This window comes from Scyliorhinus torazame, chromosome 2 (genome assembly GCF_047496885.1).
Source record: "Scyliorhinus torazame isolate Kashiwa2021f chromosome 2, sScyTor2.1, whole genome shotgun sequence".
NCBI lineage: Eukaryota > Metazoa > Chordata > Chondrichthyes > Carcharhiniformes > Scyliorhinidae > Scyliorhinus > Scyliorhinus torazame.
The window spans coordinates 83040246-83056921 of record NC_092708.1 but is presented as its reverse complement, the minus strand read 5'-3'; the positions used below and the strand labels follow the sequence as shown (position 1 = coordinate 83056921).

At 43.3% G+C, this 16676-nt stretch overlaps 1 protein-coding gene across 2 annotated transcripts in view; it reads left to right on the top strand.

The window, feature by feature from the left end:
* tgfbr2l (transforming growth factor beta receptor-like) overlaps nt 1-13948 on the top strand; it is a 146083-nt gene extending 132135 nt beyond the window's left edge. For both annotated transcript variants that reach the window (XM_072473185.1, XM_072473184.1), the window contains exons 6-7: nt 8870-8997; nt 13614-13948. In XM_072473185.1, the coding sequence (XP_072329286.1) occupies nt 8870-8997; nt 13614-13844 (359 nt within the window). In that variant the 3' untranslated portion in view covers nt 13845-13948. The remainder of the gene's footprint in view (nt 1-8869; nt 8998-13613) is intronic.
* The last annotated feature ends 2728 nt before the right edge of the window (nt 13949-16676 follow it).

Here is a 16676-nt window from a genome sequence, read left to right as displayed (position 1 = left end):
CAGCAGGTGATGAGCAAAGCTAATGGCATGCTGGCCTTCATAGCGAGAGGATTTGAGTATAGGAGTAGGAATGTCTTGCTGCAGTTATACAGGGCCTTGGTGAGGCCACACCTTGAGTATTGTGTGCAGTTTTGGTCTCCTAGTTTGAGGAAGGACATTCTTGCTATTGAGGGTGTCCAGCGAAGGTTCACCAGACTAATTCCCGGGATGGCAGGACCGACATATGAAGAAAGATCGGATCGACTGGGCTTGTACTCACTGGAGTTTAGAAGAATGAGAGGGGATCTCATAGAAACATATAAAATCCTGGTGGGACTGGACAGGCTAGATGTGTGAAGAATGTTTCCGATGTTGGGGACGTCCAGAACTAGGGCTCACAGCCGAAGAATAAGGGGTAAGCCATTCAGGTCTGAAATGAAGAAGAACTTCTCTCAGAGAGTTGTGAATTTGTGGAATTCTCTGCCACAGAAAGCTGTTGGGGCCGGTTCATTGGATATATTCAAGAGGGGGCCGGACAGGGCCCTTGCGGCTAAAGGGATCAAGGGATATGGAGAGAAAGCGGGTGTGGGAGACTGAATTTGCATTATCAGCCATGATCATGTTGAATGGTGGTGCATTCGGGTTGAATGGCCTACTCCTGCACCTATTTTCTATGTTTTATTAAACTGTTTTTTCGGCATCTCTCTGAATGGAGGGGCTGTTTAGCACAGGGCTAAATCGCTGGCTTTGCAAGCAGACCAAGGCAGGCCAGCAGCACGGTTCGATTCCCGTAACAGGCGCCGGAATGTGGCGACTAGGAGCTTTTCACAGTAACTTCATTTGAAGCCTACTTGTGACAATAAGCAATTTTAATTTCATTTCATGAACTTTGAGCTCACAGACACCGGATCTGCGGGAAATTGCATTTGAGTCTTGGTAAATACACAGACAATAGAAGATGTAAATTCACAATGCATCCTGCAGGCCTTTTCAAATGATGTAACTCCATCGACGGTCATTTACATATTAAGAAGTTTCCAGAGACCTGGCTTAATTATTTTTCTGTGTAGAAATCACAAAAGATAACCTGCCCTTGCCATATTTGCAGCACCTTGGTCACTTACAAAAGCCCACATTAAATAAAGTCCATATCTTGAAAGTTAGGAATGTAATATCTTAACTGCACATGAAAGGACCATGGTCAAATATTCTCCTATAGTCATCTTTCTTTCATTTAGTGCAGAGTTTTATAGTGTACCTATTGAGGAAACTCAAAGTTATTGAAATCAGAGGGACTGAAATTAGCCTTGCTCATAGTGGTATTACGAGCCGGGACCAGACCACAACAATGGCAAGGATACCAGACCCAATGATATTTTCATTTTGTAAAATTGTGAGGAAAGGATACCTCGCTTCAGGAGTGATTTCACGAAAAATAGGGATATGGTTATATGGGCGGCACAGTGGCACAGTGGTTAGCACTGTTGCTTCACAGTGCCAGGGTCCCAGGGTCGATTCCCGGCTTGGGTCACTGTCTGTGCAGAGTCTGCACGTTCTCCCCTTGTCTGCGTGGGTTTCCTCTGGGTGCTTCATTTCCTCTCACAAGTCCTGAAAGACGTGCATGTTATTTGCATTGGACATTCGGAATTCTCCCTCACTATAACTGAACAGGCATCGGAGTGTGGTGACTAGCGGATTTTCACAGTAACTTAATTGCAGTGTTAATGTAAACCTACTTGTGACAATAATAAAGATTATTATTATTGAAACAAACTTTATTATAGGATTATATTCATTAGAGTTTAGAAGAATGAATGGGGATCTCACAGAAACTTACAAGTTCTGAAAGACATGCTGTTAGGTGAATTGGACGTTCTCCCTCTGTGTACCCGAACAGGTGCTGGAATGTGGCGACTAGGGGCTTTTCACAGTAAATTCATTGCAGTATAAATGTAAGCCTACTTGTGACAATAAAATATATATATTTTTTTAATTATTAAATTTAATTAAAAAAACTTATGTCACTGGAGTAGTAAACCAAAGTTCCAGAGTAATGCTCTGGGGACCCAGGTTCAAATCCCACATTTAGCATTTCTTTCCTTTAAATCCCACATTTTTTTGCCATTTTCCATCTTTCTCATTTCTTTTCACCATTTTCACTATTGTCCCGATTCATGCTTTGAAAATTTACCATTGACTCAGCAAGATTCTCTTTGATATCAGCTAACAGGGCGGCGGCATGGTAGCACTGTGGTTAGCACTGTTGCTTCACACCACCACGGACCCGGGATTAATTCCTGGCTTGGGTCACTGTCTGTGCGGAGTCTGCACGCTCTCCCTGTGTCTGCGTGGGTTTCTCCGGGTGATCTGGTTTCCTCCCACTGTCCAAAGATGTGCGGGTTAGGTGGATTGGCTACGCTAAATTGCCCCGTAGTGTCCAAAGGTTAGGTGGGGTTACTGGGTTAAAGGGGTAGTGTGGAGGTGTGGGCTTAAGTAGGGTGCTCTTTCAAGGGCCGGTGTAGACACGTTGGGCCGAATGGCCTCCTACTGCACTGTTAATTCTATGAAACAGTTTCCGATTATAGGCCAGTTAACTCATTAAAATGCTTTCTGGGATCATAGTTCCTGTTGTTTATTTTAAAGGAAGTCAATTGAAAGAAAACTCAAATGGGGTGTATACCGTGCAACCGATCTGCTACCAACATTTTTCCACCCAGTGGTGTAAATGAAAAAAAAAACCATTGCTTCTGTACTGTGGATAAGCACCACAATTCTAATTATACTTCAGAAAAGAGTGAAAAGATGTAATCTATAGGAAAGTTGGACTCCAGAGAACATATGCTTTTGATTTCATTAAATTGCATTAGATTTATAATTCATATATCCAATTGTACTGCAGACTAATTTATGACAAGGTCCTCATTTTCAGGCTATATTAGCCAGTTTGTTTCTATGTAGCGATGGTACAATTAATAATAACATAAGTATTATTATCATGGAATATTAATTTGCAATTATTTTGTATATGCCAATCTTGCTACATGCAACTATTGCCTGTATCTCTTCAAGTGTATTGAATCCAGCTGGATCCCATTGTAATGCCAAGTTATTTATACCTCAATTGCAATTGAATGTCTTGTATTTTAGCTCTTTAGTGACATCTTGAGGTAATGTCCTGTTAGAACAATCCGAGAAAGCAAAGCTGATCTCTTGATGTAAAATGTTACACAAGTAATATATCCAAACATTAGTCACTATAATTTCTCATGGGGAGTATGAAAATATATTACACACTTTCTATTTTTCACTTAAATATACAGCTAAGCTTGAGCTTTTTGAAAATTATATTTTGCAAATTAATTTTTGATGTGTTTGATCCTGATCTCATTTATGTGGATGAGCGAATTCTACCTCGTCTAAAAGTACGATTACAATGCCCAACCAAGGATCATCATTAGATATTTTGTGCTTACAAAACATTTACGTTGTATTTTCCTAAATGCCCACAGACAAAAACTCACCAAAATGTTAAAACAGTGAAGTTGTTCCAACATTTTACCATTTTAGAAAATACTGTATCCAGCAAAGGTCCAGCAGTAGTCTGTGTTTTACTAGATGAACAATAAATAGTGTAAGAACGGTCATTTGGATGGGAAATGGATTCACAGCTGCATGCAGACTCCCACAGGGAACCCCATGTCCTGCAAGTGGCTCTGAGTAAGCCATGGTGATGGATGTCATGAGGCTGTGGTATCATACATCATACAGTGGGTCCTCATCTAGGCTTCCCAAGAAAGTGATAGTAAAAGAATATTTTACAATGTTACAAAGATCTGGAGTTGGATGAGAAAACAACGTCATTTTGGGATTTGAGCCAAAAGCCCTCACTTGCAATCTTGACCAGGATTTTACAGTCCCCCTACTGGCAGCACGGTAGCATATTAGTTAGCACAGTTGCTTCACAGCTCCAGGGTCCCAGGTTCGATTCCCGGCTGGGTCACTGTCTGTGTGGAGTCTGCATGTTCTTCCCATGTCTGCGTGGGTTTCCTCCGGGTGCTCTGGTTTCCTTCCACAGTCCAAAGATGTGCAGGTTAAGTGGATTGCCCATGCTAAATTGCCCTTGGTGTTCAAAAAGGTTGGGTAGGGTTACTGGGAGGGCTTGGGTAGGGTGCTCTGTGCTCTTTCCAAGGGCCGGTGTAGACTTGATGGGTCGAATGGCCTCCTTCAGCTCTGTAAATTCTGTGATTCAACAGCTTGTCTCCCCCACCCCCCACCCCCAACCCCCCTCCGGTGAAGTGGGCGGGCTAATTAAGTTGCCATTTACTTTGGTAGGACCGTACTAACCCATCAGGTGGGAGGAGCTGTAAAACCTGGCCCTAATTAATGTCCAGAATTAATAGGTACTAATTTTCCACTAGACAGTTTCATTTTTCTAGCAGTCGCAATCGTAGCAGACTGAATTCTACTTGCTGAACTTTTCATAGAATTTACAGTGGAGGCCATTTGGCTCATCGAGTCTGCACCGGCTCTTTGAAAGAGCACCCTACCCAAGCCCACACCTTCACCCTATCCCCATAACCCAGTAACCCCACCCAACACTAAGGGCAATTTTAGACACGAAGGGCAATTTATCATGGCCAATCCACCTCACCTGCACATCTTTGGACTGTGCGAGGAAACCGGAGCACCCGGAGGAAACGCACGCACACACGGGGAGGATTCTAAGAGAGCTGACTCCCGTCTGCACGGGCAATTTATTTTTAAAATACAGTCGGCAATGCGTAAAAGACAAAAAAAATTGCACTTAAAAATAATCACATTGGAATTTCATTTGTACAATATTGTTGAACAATGAAATGGAATAGTGACCCCTCAACTCGCCCACTCCACCCCTGCGGCCCTCAGACTGAAGGCTTCAGTTTCGGTCATACAATGTATATGATATAATCTTTATTAGTGTCACAAGTAGACTTATATTCACACTGCAATGAAGTTACTGTGAAAATCTTCTAGTCGCCACACTACAGCGCCATGCATTGAAAGAAAATTAAAACTTGTATTTACCCTCAGCGCACCTCAAAGAATTTTTACAACCAATGGATTACTTATGAAGTGTTAGGTAGCAAAATGCAGCAATCAAAGAACAAGGACCCACAAACAGCCAATGAAAAAATAACGAGACAATCTGTTTCCGGTTGATCAATCTGTTGCTGTGACGCAATCTTGACACAGGCAACGCTAAGATTGAATTGACATTTTAAATATATGTTAGTCACAAATATGAGTCACAGAAGGCCTCAGATTTACTGACGGACACCATGTACTCCTCCTCCAGTGCCACCCAAGCACGGAAAGCTACAGAGTGAAACCAATAACCTGAGCAACCATCTTTTGGGAGTTGTTTGCAGGTACAGTGACTTTTATAAGGCAAACAAATGAACAAAGGTGTTGGCAATTTAAGATGCAATGGTTTATGGTTGCACTGTGTGATGTGCGACTTGAGTTGCAGAAACTAGATTTGAATCTCATGCTTGTCCTAGGTTAGATGATCTCATAGCCCAGCAGAGGTAGCATTACATTTTGCCTTGGTTAGAGAGAAGAACAAAAGCACTGCTGGTCACTCTCCAGTAAACAAAGCTAGAATTAAATATATAAAGGCAGGCAGTGTCTGTGGGAACTAAACTGAGTTAACATTTCAGCTTGATGACAAGGCATTGGCCTTCCGACCTGCTGGTTATTTCCAACACTTTCTGCTTTTCAAACTTTCACATATACAGCTGGGTTTTTGTAAAAGTATATGTACTAGATGATAGAGTTTTGGAGTATAGAAAAGAGTCTTTCACCCATTTGGTACCTCTGCTTTCAGTCACCCATTCAGTTCCAATCTCCGTCCTTTCCTTTTATTGCATTTAGTTTTTATTTTTCATGTATTTATCCATTTCCTTTTTAAAAGTCATTATGGATTATGCTTCCAGTACTGTTGAGAAGATTATGTTCCAGCAGTCCCCTGTGCAAAGTAGAAGTAAATAACACCATTTTTCATTTAGCGATGATCTTAGAGTTCGGCCCTCTGGCTATCCCCTCACCAACTGTTGGAAACAGTTTTTCCTGATTTACCGATGAACAAGGAGCCAGAGTAGGACAGAATTTAAATGGTATGCCCCCACAGTTTAGCAGCTGACCAAAACTTACTGCGCACACTCGCACAAGACTCAGCACTTGGGGTGATGCAAATGTGACTATTTCAGGCAGGGGAGGAGGAGTTAAGAATGGTAGTCAACAGGGGAATTGAGTGAGGGGGAAAAGCAAGCTGCACAGGAGAGTCAAATGCTCCTGAATTCTTTTGATTTTAAATAATGTATTGAAAGGGCCATTGGGTGCAATTTTCAGCATCAGCATTTGGGAGAAAAATTAAGATCTAGGAATTAAAATCAGACAGGTTCTCATGCAAGACACTTGGGGGTCAGTTAGCTCAGTTGGCTGGAAGGCTGGTTCGTGATGCGGAGCGACGCCAACAGTGTGGGTTCAATTCCTGTACCAGCAGAGGTTATTAATGACAGGCGCTGCCTTCTCAACTTTCACTTTCCATTCATCCAGTATGTTATTTCCCTACTGGTGAATTGTAGCCATTATGTCTTCCAACCAGTTAAACATACTCAGCTACTTATTATAAAGAATAATATTTTAACATTTGAACTATTCATATTATTTGGTAATGTTGACGGCACCAGTTACATTGATGTGGAGATGCCGGCGTTGGACTGGGGTGAGCACAGTACGAAGTCTTACAACACCAGGTTAAAGTCCAACAGGTTTGTTTTGATGTCACTAGCTTTCGGAGCGCTGCTCCTTCCTCAGGTGAATGAAGAGGTATGTTCCAGAAACATATATATAGACAAATTCAAAGATGCCAGACAATGCTTGGAATGCGAGCATTAGCAGGTGATTAAATCTTTACAGATCCAGAGATAGGGGTAACCCCAGGTTAAAGAGGTGTGAATTGTGTCAAGTCAGGACAGTCGGTAGGATTTCACAGGCCAGATGGTGGGGGATGAATGTAATGCGACGTGAATCCCAGGTCCCGGTTGAGGCCGCACTCATGTGTGCGGAACTTGGCTATAAGTTTCTGTTCGGCGATTCTGCGTTGTCGCGCATCCTGAAGGCCGCCTTGGAAAACGCTTATCCGGAGATCAGAGGCTGAATGTCCTTGACTGCTGAAGTGTTCCCCAACTGGAAGGCAACATTCCTGCCTGGTGATTGTCACGCGATGTCTGTTCATTCGTTGTCGCAGCGTCTGCATGGTCTCGCCAATGTACCACGCTTCGGGACATCCTTTCCTGCAGCGTATGAGGTTGACAACGTTGGCCGAGTCGCACGAGTATGTACCGTGTACCTGGTGGTGGTGTTCTCATGTGTAATGGTGGTATCCATGTCGATGATCTGGCACGTCTTGCAGAGATTGCCATGGCAGGGTTGTGTGGTGTCGTGGTCACTGTTCTGAAGACTGGGTAGTTTGCTGCAAACAATGGTTTGTTTGAGGTTGCGCGGTTGTACCGTAAGCCCACAGATAACCTCACGATGCTCCACTTCTCCAGTTTCCACCCTAAACACATTAAAGAAGCCATCCCCTATGGACAAGCTCTCCGTATACACAGGATCTGCTCAGACGAGGAGGAGCGTAACAGGCATCTACATATGTTGAAAGATGCCCTCGTACGAACGGGATATGGCACTCGACTCATCAATCGTCAGTTCCAACGCGCCACAGCGAAAAACCGCACCGACCTCCTCAGAAGACAAACATGGGACACAACCGACAGAATATCCTTCGTCGTCCAGTACTTCCCCGGAGCGGAGAAACGACGACATCTTCTTCACAGCCTTCAACAAGTCATTGATGAAGATGAACATCTTGCCAAGGTCATCCCCACACCCCCACTACTTGCCTTCAAACAACCGCACAACCTCAAACAAACCATTGTTTGCAGCAAACTACCCAGTCTTCAGAACAGTGACCACGACACCACACAACCCTGCCATGGCAATCTCCGCAAGACGTGCCAGATCATCGACATGGATACCACCATTATACGTGAGAACACCACTCACCAGGTACGTGGTACATACTCGTGCGACTCGGCCAACGTTGTCTACCTCATACGCTGCAGGAAAGGATGTCCCGAAGCGTGGTACATTGGCGAGACCATGCAGACGCTGCAACAACGAATGAACGGACATTGCGCGACAATCACCAGGCAGGAATGTTCCCTTCCAGTCGGGGAACACTTCAGCAGTCAAGGGCATTCAGCCTCTGATCTCCGGGTAAGTGTTCTCCAAGGCGACCATCAGGACGCGCGACAACGCAGAATCGCCGAACAGAAACTTATAGCCAAGTTCCGCACACATGAGTGCGGCCTCAACCGGGACCTGGGATTCATGTCGCATTACATTCATCCCCCACCATCTGGCCTGCGAAATCCTACCGACTGTCCTGACTTGACACAATTCACACCTCTTTAACCTGGGGTTACCCCTATCTCTGGATCTGTAAAGATTTAATCACCTGCTAATGGTCGCATTCCAAGCATTGTTTGACATCTTTGAATTTGTCTATATATATGTTTCTGGAACATACCCCTTCATTCACCTGAGGAAGGAGCAGCGCTCCGAAATCTAGTGACATTGAAACAAACCTGTTGGACTTTAACCTGGTGTTGTAAGACTTCGCACAGTTACATTGAGATAGCACTCCTTATTGTAAAATGATGTCTCACAGTGCTTTACTAGAAACACCAGGGTTTTGCCTAAAATATAGCAACGTCCGATGCTTCTGACTATTGCTGTGTTAGAATGAAAATGAAACAATAACGTCTTTTTAAATTTTTTACAGAGGTAAAAAGTTATGAATCACCTTTTGGTTCAAAGGTTCGTGAGCATGCATGTGTTGAAAGTATGAGGGACATTGTATTACGGGACAGAGGTCGCCCTGAAATTCCCAGCAACTGGCTGGTACACAAAGTAGGTAATGAGTATGAGAAAGAATCAAGTATTAATTCTGCCAACACAAGCTTTCTTTGTAAGACAAAATCGTATTTTAGGGACTTGACAACTACAGAAGGAACAACAGCATCATTTTATGACTTTTTGAGAGTTTGTGCCATTTTCTGTGTATTAAGGAAAGGGTAATGTTAAATGTATGTTGTAGAATCAGTATGCTCCTTGCTAACATAGACATTTCTGCTATTGAACTAACTCATTATTTGTATTGCTTGTCCAGAAAATATGATAATCCCACACCATTTTTCAAATACGTTCATCATCCTCCATGACAATCAATATGTTTGGCACTATTACTGCTAGGTTTTTAAGGCCTGGCATCTTCTGAACAGTAAAATCATAATTGATGGCCATACAGTTCATTGCATGACAATATTCAATTTAAAGTGCTTTTCTGCGGTTATAATGCACACTGGACACCAGTTTTTGGACCTGCTCTGCCTCACAATTTGCAACATATAACTGGGTGAATTGATCTAACACGTATAAGAGGAAGGGCCTTTTCTGCACTGTATGTTTCTGTGATTCTGTTGTTGGCAAATGGGATTAGGATTGACAGATCAGGTGCCTTTCATGCGGTGGTGCAGACTCGATGGGCCGAAGGGCATTTTCCGCATATATTTTTCGGTGATTCTGTTTCTGTGATATATCAAAGGAACCAAAACATGAATAAATGACATACAGATTAGGCTGAGAGGTTGAAGGGAGAATACCCAGGGTGATTAGCCTGATGTCAGTGGTATGGGGTGGGATTCTCCGCAATCGGCGCGACGTCCGCCGACCGGCGCCAAAAACGGGGCGAATCAACCCGGCATCGCGCCGGCCCAAAGGTGCGGAATTCTCCGTATCTTGAGGGGCTGAGCCCTCACCTTGAGGGGCTAGGCCCGCGCCGGACTGATTTCCGCCCCGCCAACTGGCAGGAAAGGCCTTTGGTGTCCCGCCAGCTGGCGCGGAAATTACTTTGCGTGCGGCGCATTCGTGGGAGCGTCAGCGGCTGCTCACGGCATCCCCGCGCATGCGCAGTGGAGGGGGTCTCTTCCGCCTCCACCATAGTGGAGACCATGGCGAAAGCAGAAGGAAAAGAGTGGCCCCACGGCACAGGCCCGCCCGCGGATCGGTGGGCCCCGATCGCGGGCCAGGCCACCGTGGGGGCCCCCCCCCCCTCAGCATCCCGGAGCCTGCCCGCGCCGCCTTGTCCCGCCGTTCAAAAGGTGGTTTGATTCTCGCCGGCGGGACAGGCATTCCAGCAGCGGGACTTCGGCCCATCACGGGCCGGAGAATCGTTGGGAGGGGGGCCCGCCAACCGGCGCAGCGCGATTCCCACCCCCGCCGAATATCCAGTGCTGGAGAATTCGGCAACCGGCGGGGGCGGGATTCACGCAAGCCCCCGGCGATTCTCCGACGCGGCGGGGGGGTCGGAGAATCCCGCCCATGATCTTCATTTCTGAGTCAGGGATACACCGGAGACTTGAACCTAGAAAATCAATCTTGCAAGCACTTATTTTTTTAGCCACCACACCTGCCTCATAAACCTCTGACACAGTGTGCAGGAATAGTACATTAAGAGCTGGAAGTGCACTATATTAGTATAGCAAAACAAATTGGCATCAGGGTGGGGGGCCATGCCTGAACAGATGCTTTGTGAATGCAAGTAAGGGGCCCAATGCCTGTTCTCAGCCTTCACTGCAATAATGGTATGCTCAGAGGCAGTAAGCATCAGCACCTGATGAACTCAGGAAAACCCAGTCTACAAACTGCTGAACAGACTCTCCAAAAGGTTATTGCATATTAGACTCTAACAAATTAGGTATTAAAAAATATATACTTAAATGAATGTGGGGAATGAGTGATCTCCCTGACTTCACATTAAAAGCGTGCAGGCCTACCTTTCCTAACCCTTTTCCTTTCTTACCTTTGTTACTATTGTTTTAGAAGTGGCTCTTCTGGGCTTTCAGAATTCTCCTCCAGTTTTCCCAAGTATGGTTCTAATCTATTTCCCGCACGTGAAATCTTTGTTCCAACGAAAGGCATCCTGCTATCTTAATGGCTTTTAGAAATTTAGGGTGCGATCTAACCAAAAAAAACAGAGCCCATTCTGGGCCAGAATCGTGCCGGGCAGCAGACCCATCGCTATAGCGTGTTTAGCAACGTCCCAGCCGGGCTTCTCACCCTGACTCGGCAGGGTGGGGAAATGCTTCAGAAAGCAGAAGCACAAAGGGACTTGGGAGTCCTTGTTCACGATTCCCTTAAGGTTAATGTGCAGGTTCAGTTGGCAGTTAAGAAGGCAAATGCAATGTTAGCATTCATGTCAAGAGGGCTAGAATACAAGACCAGGGATGTACTTCTGAGACTCTATAAGGCTCTGGTCAGACCCCATTTGGAGTATTGTGAGCAGTTTTGGGCCCCATATCTAAGGAAGGATGTGCTGGCCTTGAGAGGGGTCCAGAGGAGATTCACAAGAATGATCCCTGGAATGAAGAACTTGTCGTATGAGGAATGTTTGAGGACTCTGGGTCTGTACTCTTGGAGTTTAGAAGGATGAGAGGAGATCTTATTGAAAAGTACAAGATACTGCGAGGCCTGGATAGAGTGGACGTGGAGAGGATGTTTCCACTTGTAGGAAAAACTAGAACCAGAGGACACCATCTCAGATTAAAGGGACGATCCTTTACAACAGAGGTGAGGAGGAATTCCTTCAGCCATAGGGTGGTGAATCTGTGGAACTCTTTGCCGCAGAAGTCTGTGGAGGCCAAATCACTGACTGTCTTTAAGACAGAGATAGATAGGTTCTTGATTAATAAGAGGATCAGGGGTTATGGGGAGAAGGCAGGAGAATGGGGATGAGAAAATATCAGCCATGATTGAATGGCGGAGCAGACTCGATGGGCCAAGTGGCCTAATTCTGCTCCTATGTCTTATGGACCATGCAAAAAGCTCATTAGAACTATTTAACATGTCACTGACGAGCAGGAAGCACCAGTCATTAGCCAGCTGGGATTCGCTGCCCCTCCCCCCCCCCCCTACTGACATGAATTGGTGCAAGTATTGAGGAAGGTGGACCTGGTGGCTTGTAGTCCATGGGGTTCCAAAGTGGTAAGTACCTTCCCAACATTTGCCACCAGGATGCTGAGGGGGTCCTTCAAGAGAGGTGGGGTCAGGCAGCTTGCGCTGGGCTGGAGGGGCTCAGGTCAGGGCTCCTTCCTGGGATGGGGTTTGTTTGGCTGCTCTCCCCATTGGCAGCCTTTAAACCCATTAAACAGTCAGTCAGTATGTAAAAATTAAAGTTTTCCAATAATAAAGTGAAGCTGTTCTCCTCTGTCCCCCTAGACCCTTTAAAAAGTCTGTCAGTGTGCCAAGTTTAACGGCCTATGAGATGAAGGTTAAATTTATTCCTTTAAAGTGGCGGAAGCCTTTGAAGAGGTTTTGGCACAGTCAATTTTATTGCCATGTGAGGTTACAAGTCTGTGTGTATGGCTAGAAGGCTGAAAGCTTTGAACTGGATTGTTTACATTCAATTTCACAATCCATTACCGGCTGAACACTTTCTGATTGACAGGTTGTGGCAGCTTCAAAGAGTGCAATCAGATTGTTTATTTTTATAGCTCTGCAGGGATCCATTACTTTAGGGTAGCAGGTGTTTTCCTAACCACAGTTTTTAAAAATGTGTTGCCTCTTTGTTCTCAAGTGCTTCCTAGAAGGTACAGGGGCAGCCCCCACACCTGAGAATATTTTCAGTATATTATGAGGGATGTGCATTTCTGAGATACCAAATGACTGTTCAAATGGTCTAGGGGTGCAGATGAGAATACTTTCACTTTATTATGAGAAAACTTCAATTTTGACATACTGACTGATTGTTTAATGGGTTTAAAAGCTGCAGATGGGGAGAGTAGCCAAATGAGCCCCATCCCAGGAAGGACACCTGGCCTGGAAGTTTCCTGCAGAAAAAGGAGACTAAAAAGACAAGTCTCATTGGGACTGTAAAAGAAATAAAAATGAGCAATTTGAGGTAAATGTTTCTCTAAACATTATTTGGAGAAAGTGCCCCCCCCCCCCCCCTCAACCCTTTTTAAGACACATCTTATTTGTAACATTTTGAACTGTTTGGGGCTGAACATGGTCACATTCATGGGAAGGTTCTTGCAATTCAAATTGGCTTTCTTAGTCCAACAGCAGAATCACAGGCCCACATTTCCATTGGTCCATGATTTCAAGATAAAGATAAGGGAGCTTATTTTAACAATATTAAAATGTGGGAGGTTGGTTTTAATCTACTAGGATCTGAACAATAGAAGTATCTTCTATATGGTAATTATTTGGGATATTTCAGTAAATCATATAAGCAAAATATTTTAACTTCGTTTAGTAACAGATTGAATACTTAATTGTCGAATTATTATAGAATGATCTATGAATATGGTTGTTCCACGTAAAGTTAATAAGTGTGTTATTGGAATTTATATAAGTATGGCCTCAATTAAAATTAATTTGTATGAACCGTAAGTGAATGTATGTCAATAATATTATCTTTCTGACATTGTGGCGACTACCAGGTGTTTTTATTGTTCCGTTTACAGGGCATGCATTTCCTGTGTGATACTATCGTAGAATGTTGGGACCATGATCCCGAGGCACGCCTAACGGCACATTGTGTGGCTGAGAGGATCGATATGATGGTACAAATGAACTGTGAAGATTTCCTCAATAACAATACAAGCAATGAAGCAAGCAAGGAAGCAGGTTCTAATCCCGCAGATCTTGGAAGCCCTGTTGAACATAAAAATATCGAAATAGTCACAGATATGTGAACAAACACAAGCACCAAGAGAAGCATTAATTTTGGTCTCTTTGTACATGACAAATTGCATATTGTTGAATTCCAAAAATAAAATGAGGATGTCATATGAATAAAGCTGCATTGATATGGTGCATTATTAATAACTATTTGACAGTGGACTTCAAATAAGTGTACATCTTATCTAGGCCAAATTCTAGGCAGTGCACAGAACACAAAGTTGGTAATATATAGAATTCTTTATTCAGACATTAAAAAACGTGCTGCGACATTGCCCACCTGGATTGTAGGGCAAAATTTCTGGAGATAATGAATGTGACAGTACAGTATATTAGTCGTCCTCTTCACAGAACAGGTTCCCTGAAAAAACATTACATTACACTTTTTACAATAGAGGGTTCCAACTCAGATGTATTTGCTGTAAATAGCCATTAAATCGAATGAGCCATAAAGTATTATTAAATATTCACTGGAAGTCATATTCTAAATATAAAATTAATTGGCAAACTGGTTAAATATTTGTCGGGTAATTCATTTAATTATAATGGATTTGGATTTCGATCATTAGTATGCAAGCACTAGGATAGTATTTTGAACTCAGTACTTGCACATAGCAAGTTTTTAAAAATAACTTTAGAGTACCCAATTACTTTTTGCAATTAAGGGGCTATTTAGCATGGCTAATCCACCTACCCAGCACATCTTTGGTGTTGTGCGGGTGAGACCCATGCAGACAGGTGGAGCACATGGCAAGGCTATTGGTAGAAACGATCAGGTGGATTGTTAACAGCCAATTTACAATCACTCATTCTGCACTGAAACTCAGGATAATTTTGCCTCCGGAGTTCTTTATTACCAGCTACTAATAATTAAATAACATGAAAAACCTGTTTGCTGAGGGTCAATGTCAATGATGAGAGCTTTCAAAAATAAGAGTTTATCATTGAGTGGTAATGCACCTCAATATTAAGCCAATGTATTAGAATAAATTCATACAAAACTGGAAGCAGAAGTTGTAATATTCTGAAGCAATATTTACCCTACTTCTTGGCATTAACATTTTCTCACTAAGATTAATCCTTTTGTTACTCATATTATGTGAAAATCACTATTTTACATTGTCAAATTTATGTCTGTTCATAGCAGCAGATAAAGAAATATTGGAGAAACCAAAGGAAATAAAAGCTGGCAAAACCCCAGGACCTGGTGGCCTACATGCTAATGTTCTAAGAAGTGACTCTAGAGGCAGTGGATGCACTGGTGATGATTTTCCAAAATTCCTTAGAATGCAGTAGATTCTTCTAGAATGCAGTAGATTCTTCTAGAATGCAGTAGATTCGAAGTTAGAAAATCTAACATCACTATTCTAGAAGGGAGAAAACAAGCAGCTACATGTCATCTAACCTGAAATCAGTGGTCGGGAAATGCTGGAATTAATTATTAAGACAGTCTTAACAATGCACTTATAAAATTATAGCATGGTCAGACTGAGTTTATATGGTTTAATTTTTTCTTTTAATTTAGAGTACCCAATTCATTTTTTCCAATTAAGGGGCAATTTAGCGTGGCCAATCCACCTACCCTGCACATCTTTGGGTTGTGGGGGCGAAACCCACGCAAACACGGGGAGAATGTGCAAAATATGAGGAAAGGCTGATGGACTTGAGGTTGTTTTCGTTGGAGAGAAGAAGGTTAAGAGGAGACTTAATAGAGGCATACAAAATGATCAGGGGGTTGGATAGGGTGGACAGTGAGAGCCTTCTCCCGCGGATGGAAATGGCTGGCACGAGGGGACATAACTTTAAACTGAGGGGTAATAGATATAGGACAGAGGTCAGAGGTAGGTTCTTTACGCAAAGAGTAGTGAGGCCGTGGAATGCCCTACCTGCTACAGTAGTGAACTCGCCAACATTGAGGGCATTTAAAAGTTTATTGGATAAACATATGGATGATAATGGCATAGTGTAGGTTAGATGGCTTTTGTTTCGGTGCAACATCGTGGGGCGAAGGGCCTGTACTGCGCTGTATTGTTCTATGTTCGATGTTCTATGTTCCACACAGACAGTGACCAAGAGCCGGAATCGAACCTGGGACCAGGGTGCCGTGAGGCAGCAGGGCTAACCCACTGTGCCACCGTGCTGCCCTGTTTATATGGTTTAATGATGGGGAATTACATTTGACAAATGTATGAGTTATTTGGAAATGTAACTTGTAGGGTAGATAAAGGGGAGCCAGTAGATGTAGGCTACTCAGATTTATAAATGGCATTCAATAAGGTGTCATATAAGAGGTTAATATGGAAGATGGAGTTGGGGATAATATGGTAGCATGAATGGAAGATTGGCTACAGATGTTGAGAGTAAGGATAAATGGGACATATCAAGTTAGTAGGCTGTATAACTAGTGGAATGCCACTAAGCTGTGGCCTCAGCTATTAATAATCTATATTAATGATGTGGATGAAGAGATGCTGAGTAATGTATTCATTGACAGTACAAGCTAGGTGGGTATGCAAGCTGAGAAGACTGCAAAGCAATATAAGCAAGTTAAATGAGTGGCCAATAAGGTGGCAGATGGAGTATAATATGGGGAAATTTGTGGTTATTTTGATAGAAAGAACAAAAATGCAAAATAGGTTTTAAAAGGCATAGATATAACAAGCAATTAGGATGACAAATTGTATGTTGGCCATTGTTGCAAAGGGATTGGAGTACACAAAGAACATGTCTTGCTACAGTTGTATAGGACTTTGGTGAGCCCATACCTGGAGTACTGTGCACAGTTCAGCTACCCATATCAAAGATATATTTGCCTTTCAGCCTGTCCAACAAAGGTTTACTAGAAT